At 39.7% G+C, this 19,918-nt stretch overlaps 1 protein-coding gene across 5 annotated transcripts; it reads left to right on the top strand.

Annotated features, from left to right (window-relative positions):
• Positions 1 to 226: 226 nt before the first annotated feature.
• On the top strand, positions 227 to 18,222 carry SNAP23 (synaptosome associated protein 23). 5 transcript variants are annotated; one of them, XM_078391257.1, is made up of 8 exons: positions 227 to 339; positions 7,303 to 7,382; positions 8,081 to 8,122; positions 8,477 to 8,525; positions 8,834 to 8,951; positions 11,019 to 11,171; positions 11,449 to 11,593; positions 14,740 to 18,222. In XM_078391257.1, exons 2-8 carry the CDS (start codon positions 7,326 to 7,328, stop codon positions 14,803 to 14,805), a joined length of 630 nt encoding a protein of 209 aa, XP_078247383.1. In that variant the 5' UTR covers positions 227 to 339; positions 7,303 to 7,325; the 3' UTR covers positions 14,806 to 18,222. The 5 variants fall into 5 exon arrangements, with proteins under 5 accessions (XP_078247383.1, XP_020649373.1, XP_020649374.1 ...); XM_020793714.3 differs by lacking the exon at positions 227 to 339 and adding an exon at positions 415 to 676; XM_020793715.3 differs by lacking the exon at positions 227 to 339 and adding an exon at positions 537 to 676 and having other exon boundaries at positions 7,273 to 7,382.
• The last annotated feature ends 1,696 nt before the right edge of the window (positions 18,223 to 19,918 follow it).

The raw sequence follows: 19,918 nt of genomic DNA, 5'->3' as shown, positions 1-19,918 counted from the left end.
AGTGTCCCCTATATTAGCATCTTGTCGTTAGGTTCAGAGGATGATCTACACGTTTACCGGTTTAGGCAAAAATAACACAGAACCAGGGGAAAAAACCCTCTTAGGATTATCCACTTAGTTCAGTGTTTCTGAAGTACAAACCAAACTTGATCAACCGTGTTTATCCTTTGAATAACTTTTTTAAAAAACCCAACAGGAAACGGAAAAAAGGCGGGGCCAAACCTTTAACGTGGAGCAAGAGGTAGTGAAAGGCGGAGCTAGAGCGTGACTTCTCTTGGTTTTCACCAATAACGTTATGAATTTCCAGAGGAAGCGACCAATAGGTTGCTCGCTTAGACGGTAGGTAGTGGAAAAGGGCGGGGAGGCGGCTGGTCGGTCGGTCGGTCGGGTGGCCGAAGAGGAACTGAAGGGAGGGGGGGGGAAGCTCCGGGAGGGAAAGTGGACGGGGTGGGGTTCGGCTGAGGCGAGGGAAGGGAAAGCAAGGGGTTCCCAAGACTCGGCGGTAAAAAGGCCGGAGAGGAGAGCGGGGTCTCCTCCCTTCACTGCCCCCTTGCCCTGGGGTGAAGCCTGGGAAGTGGAGGAAGGCGGCTGGCTGGCTGGCTGCGTTCAGGGGGATTCCGCGTTTGGACCCTGGGAGAGCAGGACGACGGAGGGAAGGAGACGAGCCGAGAAAGAGGCGAGTTTCCCGGCGGTGTCCTCGGGAGCTGGTGGGTCGGGGACGGTGGCTGGTGGGAGGCGCTGTTCGTGGGGAACGGGTGAGGCGTGAACGCCCGAGAGAACGGGGTCGTCCGGGGCGCCGCGCCGGAGAGGAAAATAGTGAGGCCGGCGGGAACGCCTTGGCTCGTTTTTTGCAGCAAAGAGGTAGGAAGTCGAGGCTGAGCCCCATAGCGAAGACCGGCCGAAGAGGCAGGAGCAGGCCCCGGCCGGGGTTTAGGCAGATGATGATCCCTCAGGAGGAAGGACCAGGCAAGCAGGCAGGAAGTGGTGGCGGCTGGAGAGGGCAGGAGGGAGCGCCGAAGGCACCGCGGGCATCCTCCGGAGCCGAGCTGAGCCCCTCCGGCGGGGCCTGGGATCGCTGGCGCCGGGTTTCGGGGTGCCGGGCTCTGGCCACTTTTGCCGGGCTAGGCCCCGGCTTCCTTGGGTCTGGGGAGGTTTCCGGAGGAGTGCTGCCCATCGGCTGCCTGCCTCTCTCTCTCTCTCTTCAGGGCTGCCCTGTCTCTCACTCACGTCGTTTTGGACTTGTCACTTTGTGTGCAGGACGTTTTCATGGAAATACAAGACAGGATTGCGACGAGGAGTGAGGAAAGACCTTTAATATAGTCAACAGCAGAAGGTTCAGACGTGTGGAAACTTCCTGTGGCACCTACTGATGCCCATAGCCGGCTTGTCCAAAGGATATGGGCCTCAGTGGCCACCAAAGGAGCAACAGTTCCTACTTGCCTACCTTAGCTTTCAAATCAGGAGTATAAACTGAGAAAATGAGAGCAAATGGGCAGTTATGGCAATGGTAGAGAGATAGATTCAGTCAGAGAGACTGGATAAAGACTTGCTAGAAGAAACCTCAAAATCTGGAGATGATTCTTGGTTCATAACTGTTACATCTTCACATTAACAAGCCCAAGATGAACATAAAGCCAAATTTACAAGCCCTACTATTACAGGCTGTTGCATCTGGTTTAGTGCTGGTCCATTTCTTACTGCTGAGGAAAGCCCAACATAACGGTTTTTCTTTCTCTTTTAACCTTGATCAGCCTTATCTTCATCACAGATGGTGAAGAAAGAACCCTTATGTGGATGTTTTAACAAAATTCTGAAGCACATATCAAAACCCAGTGTGAAGAATAGCTTTTGAACTACTGGATCAATTTTTCATTCGTAGATATATATCTACACTGCTTTTGCCTTCAGGTCACAGGCTAAGGTGTTACAAACATCAGTATCAGTTAAACTTATCTGAAATAACAACTTCTTAAATTCATGGAAGGTCATCTTGGGGATGAAAGTTACTTAAGCTTCCATTTGAAGAGTATGTCCCGTGGCACTATCTGTCTTACTTGCGTGCAGTGATAAATGTTCTGAGCTAGATAGATTTTTTACTATAAAGGTGCAGACTTAGGCCGATGATACTTAACCAGCTTAACCTGTTCCGTGTGGGCTCCAGCTTTAGATACTTAGCAGACTTCCATATGCATAAACTTACGCCCATAACATGCAGGTGATAAATGAAAATGACATATTTTGTACTCTGTTGTTGCACTACCTAACAGTGGCTGGGCCTTTATGCAAGTTCTGTACTGAGCCTTGCTTTTCTTCATCAACATCAATAAGAGCCTCCTGATAATCTTGTTCACAAAAATTCTCTGAATGTGGTCTTTATTGTTAAATAAAGAGGAACACAGAATGACAACATACTGAAAAAATGTATAGATTTTTTCTGTATGTTGTCACTTTGTGTTCCTCTTTATTTAATTGTTTTCCTGTTTTCAGTTTTGCTAACATCACTGAGAAAAAAATTTAATGTTTAAGTTATAATAATTGTTAATAAAACACCAACGCAGTTTTAAAGGACAATTTGGAGATGTTTCCACAACCTTCCAAAAAGTAATAAGGGTGGGAACTAATTGTAATTCTGAGAGGTATGCATTTTGAAAAGAATGCTGGGAGTAACACAGAAAAAAGCTCTGTTTGTTCATCCAGGAGCTGTCTGCAAGCATCAGTATTCACAAAAGGGATCTTTGAAAATCTTAACATCCAGATGGGTTCAGATAAATCAGTGGTTTAGGCATTTGGGTTGGGTGTTCAATTCCCCACTGTGCCTTCTTGACAGAGGCTGGACTCGATGATCCCTAGCTTCTGCAGTTCTAAGATGATGATGATGATGATGATGATGATGAGATAGACCGTTCCCTAAATAGCTAGGCCCCAAACTTTTGGACCCTTTAAAGTTTAAAACAAATTGGATTCATATCTTAATATCAATTGCACCTGTTGGAGTAATCTCTTGATACATATTGAACCACTGGGAGCTTCTGGACACTGCTCAAAGGTTTTCTCATGGAGAGCATATTGCAGCAGTTCCTCTGGCCTTCTGCTGTACCTTCTTGCTGTTCAGTAACTTTTATATGCATTCTTATATCCTCCTGCTCCTGCTTCTTTCTGTGTCTTGTCAACTTCATATCCATGCAGTGGGAAGGCTCTTTGATCACCTAAGACAGCGATGGTGAGCCTATGGCACGTGTGCCACAGCTGGCATGCAGCGCACACTCTGCAGGTACATGAGCCATAAGTCGCCAGATTGCCACCCCCGGCAGCCAAACCTGAGGAGGTGGCTGCAGACATGGTGCTAGCGCCCCAACAAGTGGCGGGCCAGGATCTGGAACAGCTGGCGCTGGTGGGGTTTGGGCTCAATTGGATGTGAATCCGGAGTGGGGTCTGGAGGCACCTCCGTGCCCAGGATTCCCCCTTCCGCCATCACTTCCACTGCCCACTGTCTCCCCCCCCCCCCCCCAGTTTGGGCAATCGGGATCAAAATGTTTTGCCATCACTGACCTAAAACAATTTAATGTATACATGGAGAATGTGGCAGTTTTTTTTTCTGAAGGCAGGACGTGCCATTTTAAATGCCTACCCAGAAATTGCCCAAACCTTCACATTAGTCTGTTTATGTGAGGATAATATATTGTGGCAAGAAGGAGTCTAATATGAAAATGAATCTGTTGGTTTTAAAGGTACCACAAGACTTCTGGTTTTATTCTGCTTCTGTAGTACATATTGAAACAGACTAACACAGCTGCAGTACTTCTTTGAAAACTGAAATTCATAGGTATTGTTTGTGGATTTGGCATTAAAACTAGGAAGGAATACAGCTTTGGAAAGGATAAAATCTGCCATGGAAAAATCTCCCCCTTTTTTGAGGGAGGGGTTGATAGTGTTCTTTGTTATTTTCCCTCCAAACTTTTGCATTTGTTACAGGTCTGTGGAATTCAGTTCTGTCAGTTTTATAAAGTTTTTTTCAGCAACAGGTAACTTAAAGTGTTAAACAACCCAGATGATTACATAATTCTAAGGTGACTGAAAGAGCAGCAATAACCCTATTGTTCCTACAGGATGTTCAGGAAGCTGATAAGAGAAGACAGGAAATCTTTCTGAGTGATGTCCTTATTTTTAAATTTTTATTTGACCAGTCAATGCAAAAAACAAAACAAAAAGGGAATCAAGCTGTTCACTGCATGGGCACTAAAACATTCTCTTGAAAACTGATCCTAAACTGTGTATCAACTGTATTACAAAATCTCACCGTTTTATTAGTAAATGTATTAACGTAAAAATATTGTGGCACATTTAAGACTAACAAATTTATTTCCCTGTGAGCTTTTGTGGGTTATATTCTGTTTCCTCACACACATACAATCCCAAAAAATTCACATGGAAATAAATACAGTGGAACCTCGACTTACTTACGTCCCAACTAGGAACGTTTTGACTTACAAACCGCTCCATTCACAAAATTTTGCTTTGGCTTGCTAAGGGAGCTTCGAGTTACTGTACGAACAGAAAAAAAGTGTTCTTTTTAAAATGTGTTCTCCTGCCCTTGTTTAAGCTAAAAGGTGCTTGGTTTTGTTTAAAAGGTGCTTGTGTTAAAAGGTCTTGTGTTTAGACTTTAGAAGGTGTTCCTTCCCTCGTCCCTCCTTTCTTGCCCTTTTTTTTTACCTAAATTCATCGGGTCAAAAGAAGAAAAAAAGAAAAAAATTCTCCCCCTAGTGGTAGAGTACAGATTAACCATATTTGCATTAGTTCCTATAAAAACTAATGCCTGTACAGTACTTGGGAATGGCAGCTCTAGATAAGAACGAAAAACAGCCAAAACGGATTAAATGGTTTCCAATGCATTCCTATGGGAAATTTTGCTTCTGAGTTACTGCTTACTGTGTTTCCCCAAAAATAAGACAGGGTCTTATGTTATTTATTTATTTATTTATTTATTTATTTATTTATTTATTTATTTATTTATTTATTTATTTATTTATTTATTAGATTTTTACCCCGCCCCCCTAGACAAAGTCTACTCGGGGCGGCTTACAAATGTCAATTAATTAATTTTTGCTTCAAAAAACACATTAAGGCTTATTTTCAGGGGGTGTTCTCTTTTTTATGGTTATGTCTTATTCTGGTTGCTGCACAATGGTGGATGTTGGGGTTTCACTTAACTAGGGCTTATTTTTTGGGCTTGTTGTTGTTTAGTCATTAAGTCGTGTCCGACTCTTTGCTTCCCTTTTCCTCTTGTGGGAAGAGTCGGCCGGGCAAGAAGCAGCAGGATAACGCAAACGCTCCCGCCTGGTGGCTGCCCATTGGCACTTCCCATGTGGGCTGCCCGCAGGGAAGGGTACTGCTCTCCTGCAAGGGGCCCTGGGGGAATGGTTAGCACATTGTTACACCGACTATTAGCATGAGCAAGCGCAACATGCCCACCTGCAAGCATGACACACCCACTCGTGAGCACGGGGGTGCCCCACCCCCCAACCAGTCCACGCACGGGGCTCACAAGCCTCAAACGGGCCGCGGACCAAAAAAGGTTGATGACCTCTGCTTTAGAGCCAGTTCCATATCTTTAGTTCCCTCAGATCTGGGTTCAGAAACCCCGCCACTAAGCTTTTCCACAAAAGCTCTAGCAGGTCGCCACAGACCTCTGAATAAAAGGTACCCATGACTCCAGAAAATTCACTTTTAAACTTTGGCTTTACTGGATTATTTTGTATCCTACCACTGGATACCAATTGTCGTATTTACCCTGTGGCCCCTGTTTGTTTCACCAAACAATCTAATCTTTACATTTTTTAAAAAAATTGTTTTAACATAGCTGTTATGTTTTAGCATGGCTTTATTTCTAGCTTTTCTATTGCAGTTGAATTTATTGATTACTGTCTGCATGGTAATGAGTAAAATAAAAGAAATAATTATTTCGAAATGCTGGAAAATAAAGTTGTTAATTTTTTTTGTTCTTTTCTGCCCCATTTTAAACATAAAGAGAAGGATTTGAAAATATAGTAGGACCTCTGTATCCACGGGAGAATTGGTTCCGAGCCCCCACCACGAATGCAGAAAAATATGGATTATAGCAAATGCAATTTTAATAATGAACACTATGCATAGTGTGGTCTCTGGCTCCTTCTACTGGCCAGTTCTGGTAACTTCATCTTTAGAAATATGTATTTCTAGGATTTTTATTTTAATATTTTCAAAATGTGGATAAGTGAACCATCAGATTCTGATCCTGCGAACTATACTACTGAACCTATGCTCAGTGGTTTAGGCATCTGGTTGCGGAGCTAGAGGTTGGAAGTTTGATTCCCCACTATGACTCCTTGATGGGCTGGACTTAATGATCCATTCATAGGTTCCCAAACTTTTTTGCCCCGTAAACCACTTGCTGACTTGTTTTCTGTAGATCCCCTGCAAAGCTTTGATAAAAGTCTGAACTTGCACCCCCATTTTTTTCCTCTCTGACATGAACCCCTGCAAGTCAAAATCGACCCCGGGGGCTCCATATACCCACTTTGGGAACCTATGATCCATAGGGTCCCTTCCAGTTCTGCAACTCTACAATAATAATAATAATTATTATTATAAAATATTTAACACTTACTTTCCATTCTATTGAAATCCAATGCTGAAATTGCAAAGCAAGTGCTTTGAATTTACTTTGTTTGGTCTATGCTGCTATGCTTTGTACAGTCGTGACCAGAAAATATTGGCACCCTTGCAAATCTGTCAGAAAATGCAACCCTTCTCTCAGAAAATTGTTGCAGTACACTGTTTGTTCTGGGTATTTCCCCTTTTTAAAATGCAGATGTGTATATGGGCGCACATGCACAAACCACTATGGATGATTATCTTGTGTAGATATTTGGATTTGGTGGGAGCAAGAGAAAATTACAGGATAATTTGGGATGCTTGTAAGTGAATAAGACTGGGCAGAGTTCAGTTTTTCCTCCTTCCTTAGTTTTAGCTTGTTATTGAAGCTGCTATCTAGAGACTAATTATTTTAAAGCAATTAGCATAATTCCTGACAGGGACTATTTCATTTTGGGTTTTCTATATAATCATTTTGATCATAGATTATTCTGATGTTGGAAGTTTAAAATTGGTTTTTGTGATTTCAGAAAATTGAGAGGCTTATACATATAATTAGAAATTTCTTATCATGTTTGTAATTGATTTTTACTGTATGAAATTTATCAGGACTCTGACATTGTAAATGATATGTTGTTTCAGGATAAATCCAATTTTTCTTTTATATTCAAGATATTGGAAAATAAGTGTTGATCATGGCTGAGCTATCTCCAGAAGAAATTCAACTAAGAGCAAATCAGGTTACTGATGAGGTAAATATTTCTCAAGCCAAAAATGTATCCCATATACTTATGAAGTCAAAAGTAGTTGCCAGTTTAAAGAAATATATTTAGAATCAAAAGTTTATTCTTAATAAACGTCTCATACTGCCCAAAATTACTTTTATAATGCTGAAATGCAAGTATGTTGCTACCTGGCAAAAAACCTCTGCATCTTGGTTATAGTTTGAGATATATCGTTATACAGAATTTCTTGAAATAATATATACAGTGGTGCCCCGCATAACGAGCGCCCCGTCTAACAACGAATCCGCATAGCGATGTGTTTTTTGCGATCGCAAAAGCGATCACATTGCAATGTTTTAAATGGGAAAACACCGCTTTGCGATGTTTTTAAAACAGCTGATTGGCGGTTCCAAAATGGCCGCTGGGTAAATAAAATGGCCACCCACTGTGTTTTCGCGCTCTTTCCTTGCTTACCGGGCAGCAAAAATGTTGGCTGCATGGAGGATTTCCGCATAGCGGTGTGTTTTTCCCCCATAGGAACGCATTAAATGTGTTTTAATGCATTCTTATGGGATTTTTTGTCCCGCATAGCGACGAATCCGGATAGCGATGATTTTTTCGGAACGGATTATCATCGCTATGTGGGGCACCACTGTACTATAATGTGATATTTCTATCCTTTTAAAGATTAGCATGCATGAAGATAAATCTCTTTTTTCTTTTAGTCTCTAGAAAGCACAAGAAGGATTCTTGGCATGGCCATTGAGGTAAGGAATCGCTCAAAACTGTGTGAGAAGAAAATGACCAAATTGTTTCAAAACTGTTCATGTGTGCAATTTGTAAAATACATATTGTTATTTTAAAGCACACAGGTGCATTTTTAAAGTCTTTGTAGAAGAGCGGTGATGAAAATGCATGGAAAAGTGATATTAATGTCCTGTATGCTTCTTAAATCACAACTGATAATGGACTTTGAAATTTACATAGCACCAGTGCAGATAATTGTACTAGTTGATCTGTTCTGTTTCATGTAACCATTTACTGAATGTTTTTTATATCAACTTTAGTGTCCAGTTTTTGCTTGTTCTGTACTTCCTATTAATATATTCTCTTCCTTACAGTCCCAAGATGCAGGAATCAAAACCATTACCATGCTAGATGAACAAGGGGGTAAGTTGTACATGTGTGGTACAGAACCATGTGGTGTTTAGACTAATAGTAACATATAAATCTATCACATTTAAAAATACACTTCAAATAGTGAGACATCACACACAACTAATACAGTATAGATATACAAACTGACATTAGCCACATGCACACCAGGCATTTAAAATAATTAACTGCTTTCCAGTGTGGTGTCCCAGCTACAATAAAAAAAATTTAAATATAAATTTTGTAAGTTATTATCTGACATAAAAATATCTTGTATCCTTTAAGGTTTCTTATTCTTTTATTTTATCTGAATATATCTCTAGAACAACTAGACCGTATAGAAGAAGGCATGGACCAAATAAACAAGGATATGAGAGAAGCTGAGAAGAACTTGACAGAACTCAACAAATGTTGTGGTTTGTGTGTCTGCCCTTGCAATAGGTCAGTTAAAACTAGATTTATAAGATAAGTTTTTCAAGAAAAATATTCAGCTCAGGAATAAATTCAAACGTTCAAAGATTGTGAATTTTTCTCTTGTGTGTTTTAAGTTGTTCTGCCATGTTTTAAGACAGTGGTTCCAACCTTTTTCCAACTCATGTCCCCCTTTTATTATAACCAAGTAACTTGCGACCCCCCCCACCCCACCCCGCTATGTTTGGATAAGAAGACATACTCATTGGGGTAAGTCATCCCTTCTCAGAAAGTAAGGGCTTCTTTCTCCCTCAGAGGGCCTGTTTCTTATACAGCTTTAATTTCCTCTTGTTAAAGGTCAAGGAATAAATTATTTACTATGGGCTACAACACATACAGTGCAATCCACAACCACCAATCCCAGAAAACACTATGTGATCTCCTTAGGTGTCACTGCTCACAAATTGGGAAACACTGTTTTAAGGGAAGGCTCTAAAATTTCCCACCAACCTAGCAGTTCGAAAGCATGCAAATGCGAGTAGATAAATAGGGACCACCTCGGTGGGAAGGTAACAGCGTTCCGTGTCTAAGTTGCACTGGCCATGTGACCACGGAAGATTGTCTTCGGACAAACGCTGGCTCTATGGCTTGGAAACGGGGATGAGCACTGCCCCTTAGATGACTGGACAAAAATTTTCAGGGGGAACGTTTACCTTTACCTAAAATTTAAGGAGTACAGATTATTTCAATCTAGTTGAAATATGTTGGGGGGGAGGAATAAAGCAACTGATGTGGATGGCTTTTTTAATTACACTTATTTGGTGTTTTGAAAATACATTGTTCTGTATCCCTATCCATTGGTATTATTGGAATAACATTAGCTAGTGTGATGAACCTGTGAACCTTTTTGTCCATCTGAGTGATTAGAAGTAAAATGCCACCAGTAGATGCTTTGAATGCTGGGAAGAGGAGAGTAGAAGGAAAGTGTTAAATATAAAAAAAGTATTTTCCTCTTCCACTGTCACATTCTCACTCTTTTCTTTAGGAGAGGGCTTAGCTTGCATGAAAGAATCCTAGGTAATTTCAATATTCTTACTTTATGCACATTGTAAAAGTTTGTGTGGTGTCTTCCTCAACACACTTTATCCCAGAACAGCAACTGGAACAAATATAGGAGGAGAAATCAGATGGTGGCTTTCATTTCATTTCTCTGAACCATCTGGCACTTTCCCTCTGAGAATAGTGTAACCTCAACAGAAGTGCCAAGTTTACAACATTCACTTTCTTCTCTCTCTTCTTCTCTTGATTAAAAACATAACTCCTGCTATACTTTGAGATAGTTTGTTTGCTAACAACTGTTTATCTGTTTGCTTGTCTTACTGGTCACTGTTTTCTCATTCTCTCCTAACCACACTGATCTTTCTTGCTTAACAAAATGAAGATTTAACACAAGAGATTGGAATCAAAGCGGACTTTAGGAAAAGGTCAATCTTATGAAGCAGCCTGTACTGTTAACCAACTGTCTGAAGGTGATTTTCTAACTAGGTGCATGTTTGCATGTGTATGTTGTCTTAACATGCGAGCAATCTTGTGACAGTCCGTAGCTGTATGGTATCTGTACAGTGTTGTTTATAAATTGTGTTTAGGTGTTTACTCTGACCTAATAAATCTGAAACTGTTGTGTTGTCTGGAATGTTGATACTGGTATTTAGTGGTAAACCTATTAGATTTTATTTCAGGAAACTGGTAAGTTACATACAGTTATAAAAATGTGGAGAACTATTCTAAAGTGGCACTAAAAAAATTAAATGGTAGTTTGTCAGATTTTGGTCAGGTAAATTTTTGAACTACAAAATGCAGGTTGTACTCAAGTTATTTTCTCCTGTATGTACATCATTCTGTTAATTATTACATTCCATACAACTATGTAAAATCACTAACATAGGAAATGTGAACTCTGCTGGTACATTTGTCTGTACTGTAAATATCTTATCAGGAGATAGTCTACATTATTTTTTCTATTTAGAAATTGTATAGTAAGTCAATTAAAAATCTATAGTTTTTTGCTCTAATTATGTTTGACTGCTTTTCTTACAGAATGAAGAATTTTGAGACTAGCAAAGCATATAAGACAACCTGGGGTGATGGAGTAGAAAATTCAGCTGATCATGTTGTGTCTAAACAGCCCGGTCGAGTATTAGACTATCAGCAACAGACTGCAGGAGGATCAACTGGAGGATATATAACACGGTGAGATGCTTAATTTATCATATACTGTTAAGTACACACAGGAATAAATAATTGTTTTGAGGAACAACAGATTTTGTATCTAAAATTATTGAAAAAAAATCTATTCTGGGAAACTCATAAGAGATAAGTCTGAAAAATATTTAATTGTATGTTTTGGGTAATAGCTTTCTATTCAGATTTTCAAACCATACTTAGTAGAAGTCTCTGTTAGTGAAAATTATGTTACCTGTAGGAGAAAATTAACTTGCGAGTTCTCAACGTATGATTTTCTTGACAGGATAACAAATGATGCCAGAGAAGATGAAATGGATGAAAACCTAGCCCAAGTAGGAAACATCTTGGGAAATCTGAAAAATATGGCCTTGGATATGGGTAATGAGATTGATTCACAAAACAAACAGATAGACCGGATAAATGAAAAGGTAAGAAACAAGAATCCCGCCCTTTGTGCCTTAATCTTGGTGATTCTAGTACTGAGATGGGCAAGTCAACAAGTTCTTTGCACCACAATCCTAGGCTGCAGCCAGATCCTCCAATTTAGCAACATGTCTTAGCCCTTTGTCTAAAGAGCAAGCAAAACACAGCAGCCACAGCATTAGCTGGTGTACACTTTAGAGATCCTGTAACACCAGTCTTGAACCAATTGCACTGGCTGCCAGTAGCACTTCCAAACTTGATTCAGGGTGCTGATTTTGATCAGTAGAGGTCTAAATGGCTTAAGGAGAGGATATGTGATAGCTGCCTGCTATGCGTACCTACTCAGAGTTTGACATCCTCATATTGGTACACCTCCTACCACTCTGGTGGCTGCTTAAGACAGAGCTTTTTCTGTAGAATTCCAAATGTAAAACTCTCTCCCAAGGCTGATAGTCTAACAGATAGCAAAAATGTTTTGATGGATTTTTGTTAAAATAGGCTTTTAGAGAATGTTTTCATTTAAAATATACTTTTAATCTTCTTCTAAAGATTGTTTTAAATCTGTGATCAATAATGTTAATCTATTGTAAATGATTTTGGAGCCCTGGTGGGCAAAAAAACAAAACAATAAACAGGTGGCTTTAATAAACAATTAATGAGTAACATCTTTGCACCCAAGACATGGACTTTCTCATTACATTGGTTTATTCTGGTTTTATAGCAAGCTCTTTGCTTGTGAACATTACCTGTAGAAACAATGAAGGTAGTTTTTAGTCAGAACCTACAGTTGGAATTGCCTGAACCTGAGAAAATCTTTCCTCCTCCTTGTAGTATGAAAAAGATGGTATCTTAGTAAAAGTTGAGGGAGGCACTTGTGGGTTCTTCATTACACATTTGAGTGTTGCATTGCAGTTTGAAAGGTGTAGAATGTATGCTTTAGATTCTTAATCCAGATATTGTGTAACGAATAATAAAGATAACTGAAGGATAAGCACATTGTCCTAAATTTGCCATTATTTATTAAAAGGATCTATTGCCCAACCCTTTATTAGTAATGGTCAGAGTGATACCGACTTACCAGATGGGCGGGATATAAATCAAATAAATAAATAAATAAATAAATAAATAAATTTTCCAATTTTTAAAAGTAACTTGACCTTCATAGGAAATGGGGTATACAGTGTTGCCTCGCTTGACGAGGATAATCCGTTCCAGCGAAATTGCGGTAGAGCAAAATCGTCATCAAGCGAGGAAAAAAAACCATTGAAACGCATTGCGTTCCAGTGGGCGAAATACCTCAGCGTCCAGCGAAGAGCCTCCATAGGGAGGCCATTTTCCGATCCCTGCTAAGCGAAAAATCCATCCTAAAAACAGTGGGGAGCCATTTTGCACAGTGGGTGGCCATTTTAAAACCCGACGATCAACTGTTTTTAGATCGTCATAATGCAAAGAATCGGTTCCCGTCAAACGAAAATCACCCTTTGAAACATCGTTTTGCGATCGCAATAGCGATCGCAAAAACATCATCGTGAAGCGATTTCATCATTTAACGAGGTAATCGTAAAGCGGGGCACCACAGTAATTTCACAAACGTTCATAGTATCATACTATGAAGCCCCATCGATCTGCAAGATTACTCTGGGGTAAGGCCATAAAAAGGCTTGTGAAAAGAGTAAGGTTTTAACTGGTCTCCTGAAACCGAGGGATGGGGGTTCATCGTACCTCAGGTGGGAGCGAGTTCCAAAGTGATGGAGGCAGGCATGTGCCTCGTGGCGCAGTGGTTAAAACGCTGTACTGCAGCTAAAACTGTGCTCACGACCTGGGGTTCAAATCCCAGGTAGCCGGCTCAAGGTTGACTCAGCCTTCCATCCTTCCGAGGTCGGTAAAATGAGTACCCAGCTTGCTGGGGGGGCAATGTGTAGCCTTTATAATTAAAATTGTAAACCGCCCGGAGAGTGCTTGTAGCGCTATGGGGCGGTATATAAATCCAATAAATAAATAAATAAATAAATAAATACCCTGTTTCTCTGAAAATAAGACCTAACCCGAAAATAAGCCCTAGTATGATTTTTCAGGATGCTTGTAATATAAGCCCTATCCCAAAAATAAGCTCCGGTTAAGTGAAACCCCATCATCCACCATTGTGCAGCAACCAGAAGAAGATGACATGACTGTAAAATAAAAAATTCCCTGAAAGTAAGCCCTAATACATTTTGGAGCAAAAATTATAAGACTCTGTCTTATTTTGGGGAAAACATGGTAGTAATTGCAAACCTGACCTCACACCTGGAAATACTTGGTTCAGATCTCCACTCAGATATAAGCTGCTTATGTTGCATAAGAATATAGCTAGTTTATCTTGTGCCCTAGCACATTGTGTAGGGGTTGATGGCACCAACATCAAGAGGAAGGCTACTAAGATCATGTATGTGAGGCATTTTGAATACTGAGGGTGTTACATCTTTCCTAAAATGTAATACCACAACTTATCAAAATTCTAGGGCATTTACAAAACAGGGTGATCTGTTTTTTGTTGGACTTCTGGAAGAAGAGTATGCCAACAGAAACGAGTAGCTCTAATCATGCCTCCCAGCTTGTTTCACTATTCCTAACTGCAAGAAGATATGAAGAAGGAAACTGAACCCTGAGTCTTTTAGACTTTTATACCCTAAAATGTGCACCTTCAGTTTTGCTGTAAATGCTCCAGGGCAGTGGTTCCCAACTTTGGGTTCTCCAGATGTTCTTGGACTAAATAATTCCCATAAATCTTGGCCAGCATCCTGGTAATGGCTTCCAGGAGTTTTAATCCAAGAACATCTAGGAACCCAAGGTTGGGAACCACTGCTTTATGATATAACATTTTTGTCACTGGTTGACTCCCATGGTTGTCTACCAGGTCATTCACAGTCCCAGATATTTTCTCCATTCAGTGACTTGTAGGTAATATTTGCTCCATATCTGTAATGAATTTGAGGATACAAGAAATTCTAATGACCTACTGTGCTCAGTACTTCTTCTTGCCTTTCCATAATGTCACACATAAACTTGTTCTTGGCCAGGTGTTGAAGAAAAAACAACACAACATGTCTTGAATGTGTTCTTTCTGTCTTCCTAGTTTACTAATTATTTTGCATTATATTTTCTATTTCAGGCTGAAACAAATAAAGACCGTATTGAACACGCTAATGTGAAAGCCAAAAAACTTATTGAAAATTAATAATCTGCTGCTCAAACATCAATTTCAATCCATAAGCCTCAAGCTCCAAAGAAGAGAGATAGGAGGATTCGGAAGGAAAAACAAAGCAGGGCATATCATAAAACTTCTTTGTTGCATGTATATAAACTCAGTTTGAAAATCCAGGAAAACAACACAACAGAGCCTCAGCTTTTTAACCCCTCTTCATTCTCAGGGCTTCATTGGTGGCCTTTGCATCTTTCTTTGTTATCTCCTCTTTATTCCCCTTTTTGTAATTTAATGGTAGAGGATGAGACAAATGAGCAAAAACAAGAGAGGATACACTCACTGGATTTAATTACCTCATTTCTTTTTCATGTCATTGCCACTTTAATCACTATTTTAATAGTGATTAAATGGTTTTCATGAATTGTATCTAATTTAATGAAGCTGACCCTAGTCTTACATAAATTACCTGATTTCACTACCAAACCTTTCATGACAAGGTGGGGTGAGGGATATTTTATTTTCTGGTCACTGGAATCATAGCTTAGTAGCAACTGCATTAAAGCATATAATGTTTCATGTACAAGAAATACATTGAAGAGAAGTGAATGTTCTAAGTCATAGCCATTCCCACTGCATCCAAGCAAGATTTGCTAAGAAACAGGTGCATTTATATTATGCTGTATTTATGAAATAAACTTACATAGGTTACACATGTGGGGGTTGTTTTAGATGGCTTATTCTCTGTTTTACCTGAATGATTGGATGTGTATTGCCAACCCTAATTTCCTTTGTTCCTTCCAGAGAGACAGGAGTTTGGAGAAAAAGGCAAGCCCATATAGCACTTGATTTCCTGTACTCTAGGTTTTGGTGAGATTGCCAGCAGAGCATTTCCAAGCTCTGGAACAAATTAATGTTTGACTTGTCTGAAATTTCCTGAACCTTCCAAGTCTGTACTGTATATACCCAGACAGCAGTGCATAATGTTACTGAGAAGAAATCTCAATGTTTAGATATTTTTCTGTTTTCTAACTTTATAAAAACTACATTAAGAGTTGAGGTGACATTAAAGTAGAACTATTCTGCAATGCTGTTTCATAAAGAAATGCAGCCTTCATTTTAGTATGTACAGTTTATATGTAATTAACTTCTGAAAATGTACATCTGAGGAAGAACAGTAAAACGCTTCTGATGTTTCTAGAAATACGTAAGTTACTTTTTAAAATCTTGTGTTTGGTAGCCAGCCAATTATAAGCCAAGTATGCAAGTGCTGAATTTCTTCAGATAACCTGCCATATTACAAACTAAAATTGTCTCATGTTATGGACATGTTTACAGTGAATTTCAGAATTCACTGTAGGACATAGCAGTCCCCCAATAAGCACAGAAATGAAAAGCAGACATGACTGGTTGTGAACATTTGGGTTTTGGAGAGGGAGTTAAAACAAGCTGGGCAGGCATGTGCCTTGTTCTGATGCAGTATTGTTACTCTTGGAGGCTACCAGGTACATTAAATTATCTTGGGGTGGGTGTTTTTTTGGCAAATTTATTTTCTGCAAGGGGCATCAGGGTTCAGGAAGGACCTAGAAGACCACATGCTGCCCACAAGCTACACTTTGCCCACCTTCACTGAAATTATATTTAGAGGCGTTGTGAAATGAAATAAAGCCTAAATCCCAACTGCGAGTCCTTGTTAGGCTAGACTTGCTAAATCAATGGAGTTTACAATCAGCAATTGATTCGATGTATCTATTTCTGTTAGGACTAACAATTAGATGTAGACTAAATCCATAATAGCTTTCTCTTGACCTTAAGAAAGGCTCCATATGGTGTTGTTACAGTGTTTCTTACTGCTTTAAAAGGAAACTTTACAATGTCTGGAGGGTCTTGATGTCCTGCAGATGGAAGGAGGATGTCTTCAAATTCCTTACTGTAGGAACCCACGTAGGAGAGGCACCAGTCTAGATTTTCAAATGAAACACTACATCCATAATAAGTGTTGCTTCTGCTTTATCCTTTATCATCTGTACTCAATGTATTTCACAAATGTTAAAATTATGACCTGGCTGTGATGCAGGCCTGCATTGATAAAAGAGCTTAAATGTGATTCCCAGTGTCTTGTAGTGATGTACTAGGACTCTGAAGATCAGAGTTCTAATCCCCACTTGGCCATGAAAACTCATTGGGGAAGTGGAACTGGTAAATCACTCCTTAAATAGCTCACTTACCTTGAAAGCCCTATTAGTTACTATAAATCAGATTCAGATCTGAGGGCACAGAATGCACACAAGCTTGAACGCAGTGGAGTAGCATTGCATAGTGCCTTGCTACACACTTGCCAGCCACATGGTTGTATAGTCTTGGGCATGTAGTAATGCAAGAAGCCCCTTGAGAAGTGTCCTCCACGGTTGCTAGTTGGCTGTGGTTTACAAACTGCAGGGCTGCTGTAGTGGATGCTTCAGATTCAGCCTACTTCAATTCCTTTCATTCCCCATTTTAGGATCAAGGTGTCTGATTAGAACTTTTCTGTTGCGGTTCATTAATAAATGCATTCCCAAACATTTCCCAGGGTATGTTAAAAAAAGCTTTACTTCTAGTGAACAGTTCACCAAACAGCACAGGAGTTGTTTGTTTGCTGTTGACTATGCTTTTCTAAGTTGATTAATATTTTTATCATATATGAAAATTGGTAATAGCATGAGGATAGACAGTTTTCCCAACATTTAAATTAAGATATCATTTATATTCTGTTTGTTTGTTTGTATGTAGCAATGTTTTGGAGACTGCCAGTTACTGGTGCAGTTTTCATTTTCAGGACTTGCCAGGGAGGAACTCAATTTGTACTGTCACTTTCCTGAAATGACGAGATGATACCTCATTTCCAACCTGTACACAAATAATTACTAAGCCATAAATTCATATTGTAGTAAGAGAAAGCTCAGTCTTGCGTGTAATCTCTTGTTAACAAGGGCAGGGCTGTGTAGGGTCAAAACTGCACACATAACTCTTAAATAATTGCTTTGTATGCTATATTAGGTAGTATAAAACAAATATGCTCAAAGTAGAAAATGTTAAAGGTGTTGCAGAAAGTGACATAACACACATATCACCTGCCCAAACTATAACAGTGAATTATCTCTAAAGCTCTATTAAATCTGTTACTCTTGACTTCCAATAATTAGAGATTTGCCAAGCTACTGCCTTAGATGTCAGTGCTCTCAAATGCACATTTCACTAGCTTCTATGGAAACTGTACAACTTTCATAGGTGACAAAGCACTTGAAGATGGATAGCATAATTATCTTGTCTTAGAAAAGGTTTATTAAGAAAATGTAAAAGCTTGGTGTCACAGTGCAAACTGTAGGATGCTTTCTCTGTTAACTATTCTGGGCTGTATGCACATGCCTCAGGTTTTCATCACTCTTGCTGAACTGAATAAATTAAATTTATGAATGTCTTGTCTGACTCAAAACTATGTGTTGTTTTGAATGGTATTAAGGTAGGTTACAGTTGCATGCGATAACATCTATGGCAGACGTATAACCAGTGGTGCTGGTTGGTGCGTGGCAGGGGAGGCTATCCTTACTACACTATTTCACGCAAAGTAGTTTCCTTTGTATAGTTGGTGAACTTGCTCTTCCAGCTCTCTTCCCTTCTGCTTACCACATGCTGGTCTCCATTCTTCTCCTCACTAAAAGGTTTTGGTAAATGAGGCTCCTTAGTTTAAAGACTAGCTGTGAGGCAGCAGTTGTACTTGCTGAAGCCAAGAAGCATGCTAGCAAAGAAAAGTGGTGGACATGGACTTGCAGTCAGTTCTCAAAGCAGATGCTTTGTTTAGTTGGTCTGTCACTATTTTCTCTGGCTTTCAGGACCTCAAGAGTTCTTGAATTAATAGGCCCACTGCCTATCATTTATTTTGCATGTCTTCTGATGGCTTCTCAATCTATTACTTCCACAGGAGTAACAAAATGTAAGATCCAACAAAATTATTGCAGGATAAGCTTTTGTGGACACAGCTCACTTGAGAAAATGTGCTGCTTTGTCCACAAAAGCTAATGATATAATAAATCTTAAATATGTCATTCAACATGGTATTGTGATCTATTACAATGTAGTTAATATGGAGATGAATGCAATAGTCTTGCTAAATGTAAGCAGCTCAGCGTTGTCCATGCTGGGAAGGGAAGCCAGCTGCAAATCTTGTATCTTTTTGCCATGATGGGAAGAAAGTTCCAATTCCTAGACACTTCATCTTTATTTGAGAGAAGTGTTAAACAGCTGCTTTGAGAAAAACTTTGTATCTTATACATCTGGGGATTAGATAACATGTCCTGAGAAACTGTCAAGTGCCATGTAAAGAGGAACCTTTACCTTATAAAGCAATCTTAGCCCCTCAGCAATTAATGGAAGATTAATCACATTTTTAAAAACCCACCTGTAAGGAAGACCCCATAGGAAGGAGAAAATGTAACTAGCTGAGTAAAGTTCCTTGGTTCCACACCCAACCCCTGTATCATTGGAACAGCTTGCCTCCTGCTGTGGGTGTCCCATCCCTGGAGGTTTTCAAGAAAATATTGGACAGCCATCTGTCCGGGATGGTATGAGGTCTCCTGCCTTAGGCAGGGGGCTGGACTAGAAGCCCTCCATGGTCCCTTCCAACCCTATGACGATTCTATGATTCTATTAACTTTCTACCTTGTGTTTCCAGTCATAACAGAACAAATCAATCACCTCTCCTTCTCAGACCTTGAAACAAAAGATTCAATGCTTCGTTATTTCAAGGTCTTTTAAAAAATCTAGCTTTTAGTATTACACCTAGTTTAGAATGAACTAAATGGTTGAAATTTGTGTAATTCAATAAACAACAACTCTCCTTTGTAACAGTTAAGAAGAAATATGGTTATAGAGCTAGTGTATCAATGAACTTTCTAAAGAAAGTTGCATTCCAGCAGTGTAGTTTGAAATCATGTAGGTCTTTAACTGTGGTGGAGACATAAGGATGTCTAAAAGACCCACTCTTAAAGCACACACATCCCAAAGTCACTCAGGCCTTTGCACATTGAGTATCACATTATGAAGTGTTCCCTGAACATATTTACAGTACTTGTAGGATCAGGAGACGTAATAAGGTGGTTTCCTAATCACACAA

The sequence above is a fragment of the Pogona vitticeps genome, chromosome 1, assembly GCF_051106095.1.
Source record: "Pogona vitticeps strain Pit_001003342236 chromosome 1, PviZW2.1, whole genome shotgun sequence".
In the NCBI taxonomy this organism is placed as follows: Eukaryota; Metazoa; Chordata; class Lepidosauria; order Squamata; family Agamidae; genus Pogona; species Pogona vitticeps.
This window is presented reverse-complemented; position numbering and strand designations above follow the sequence as displayed.

What these genes read in the sequence shown, in the direction of transcription:
- SNAP23 (XM_078391257.1), top strand. Translation starts at nt 7,326, where the DNA reads ATGGCTGAGCTATCTCCAGAAGAAATTCAACTAAGAGCAAATCAGGTT. An exon ending in TTCTTGGCATGGCCATTGAG is followed by an intron (nt 8,123 to 8,476) that starts GTAAGGAATCGC and finishes TCTTCCTTACAG; the next exon opens with TCCCAAGATGCAGGAATCAA. An exon ending in CATGCTAGATGAACAAGGGG is followed by an intron (nt 8,526 to 8,833) that starts GTAAGTTGTACA and finishes ATATATCTCTAG; the next exon opens with AACAACTAGACCGTATAGAA.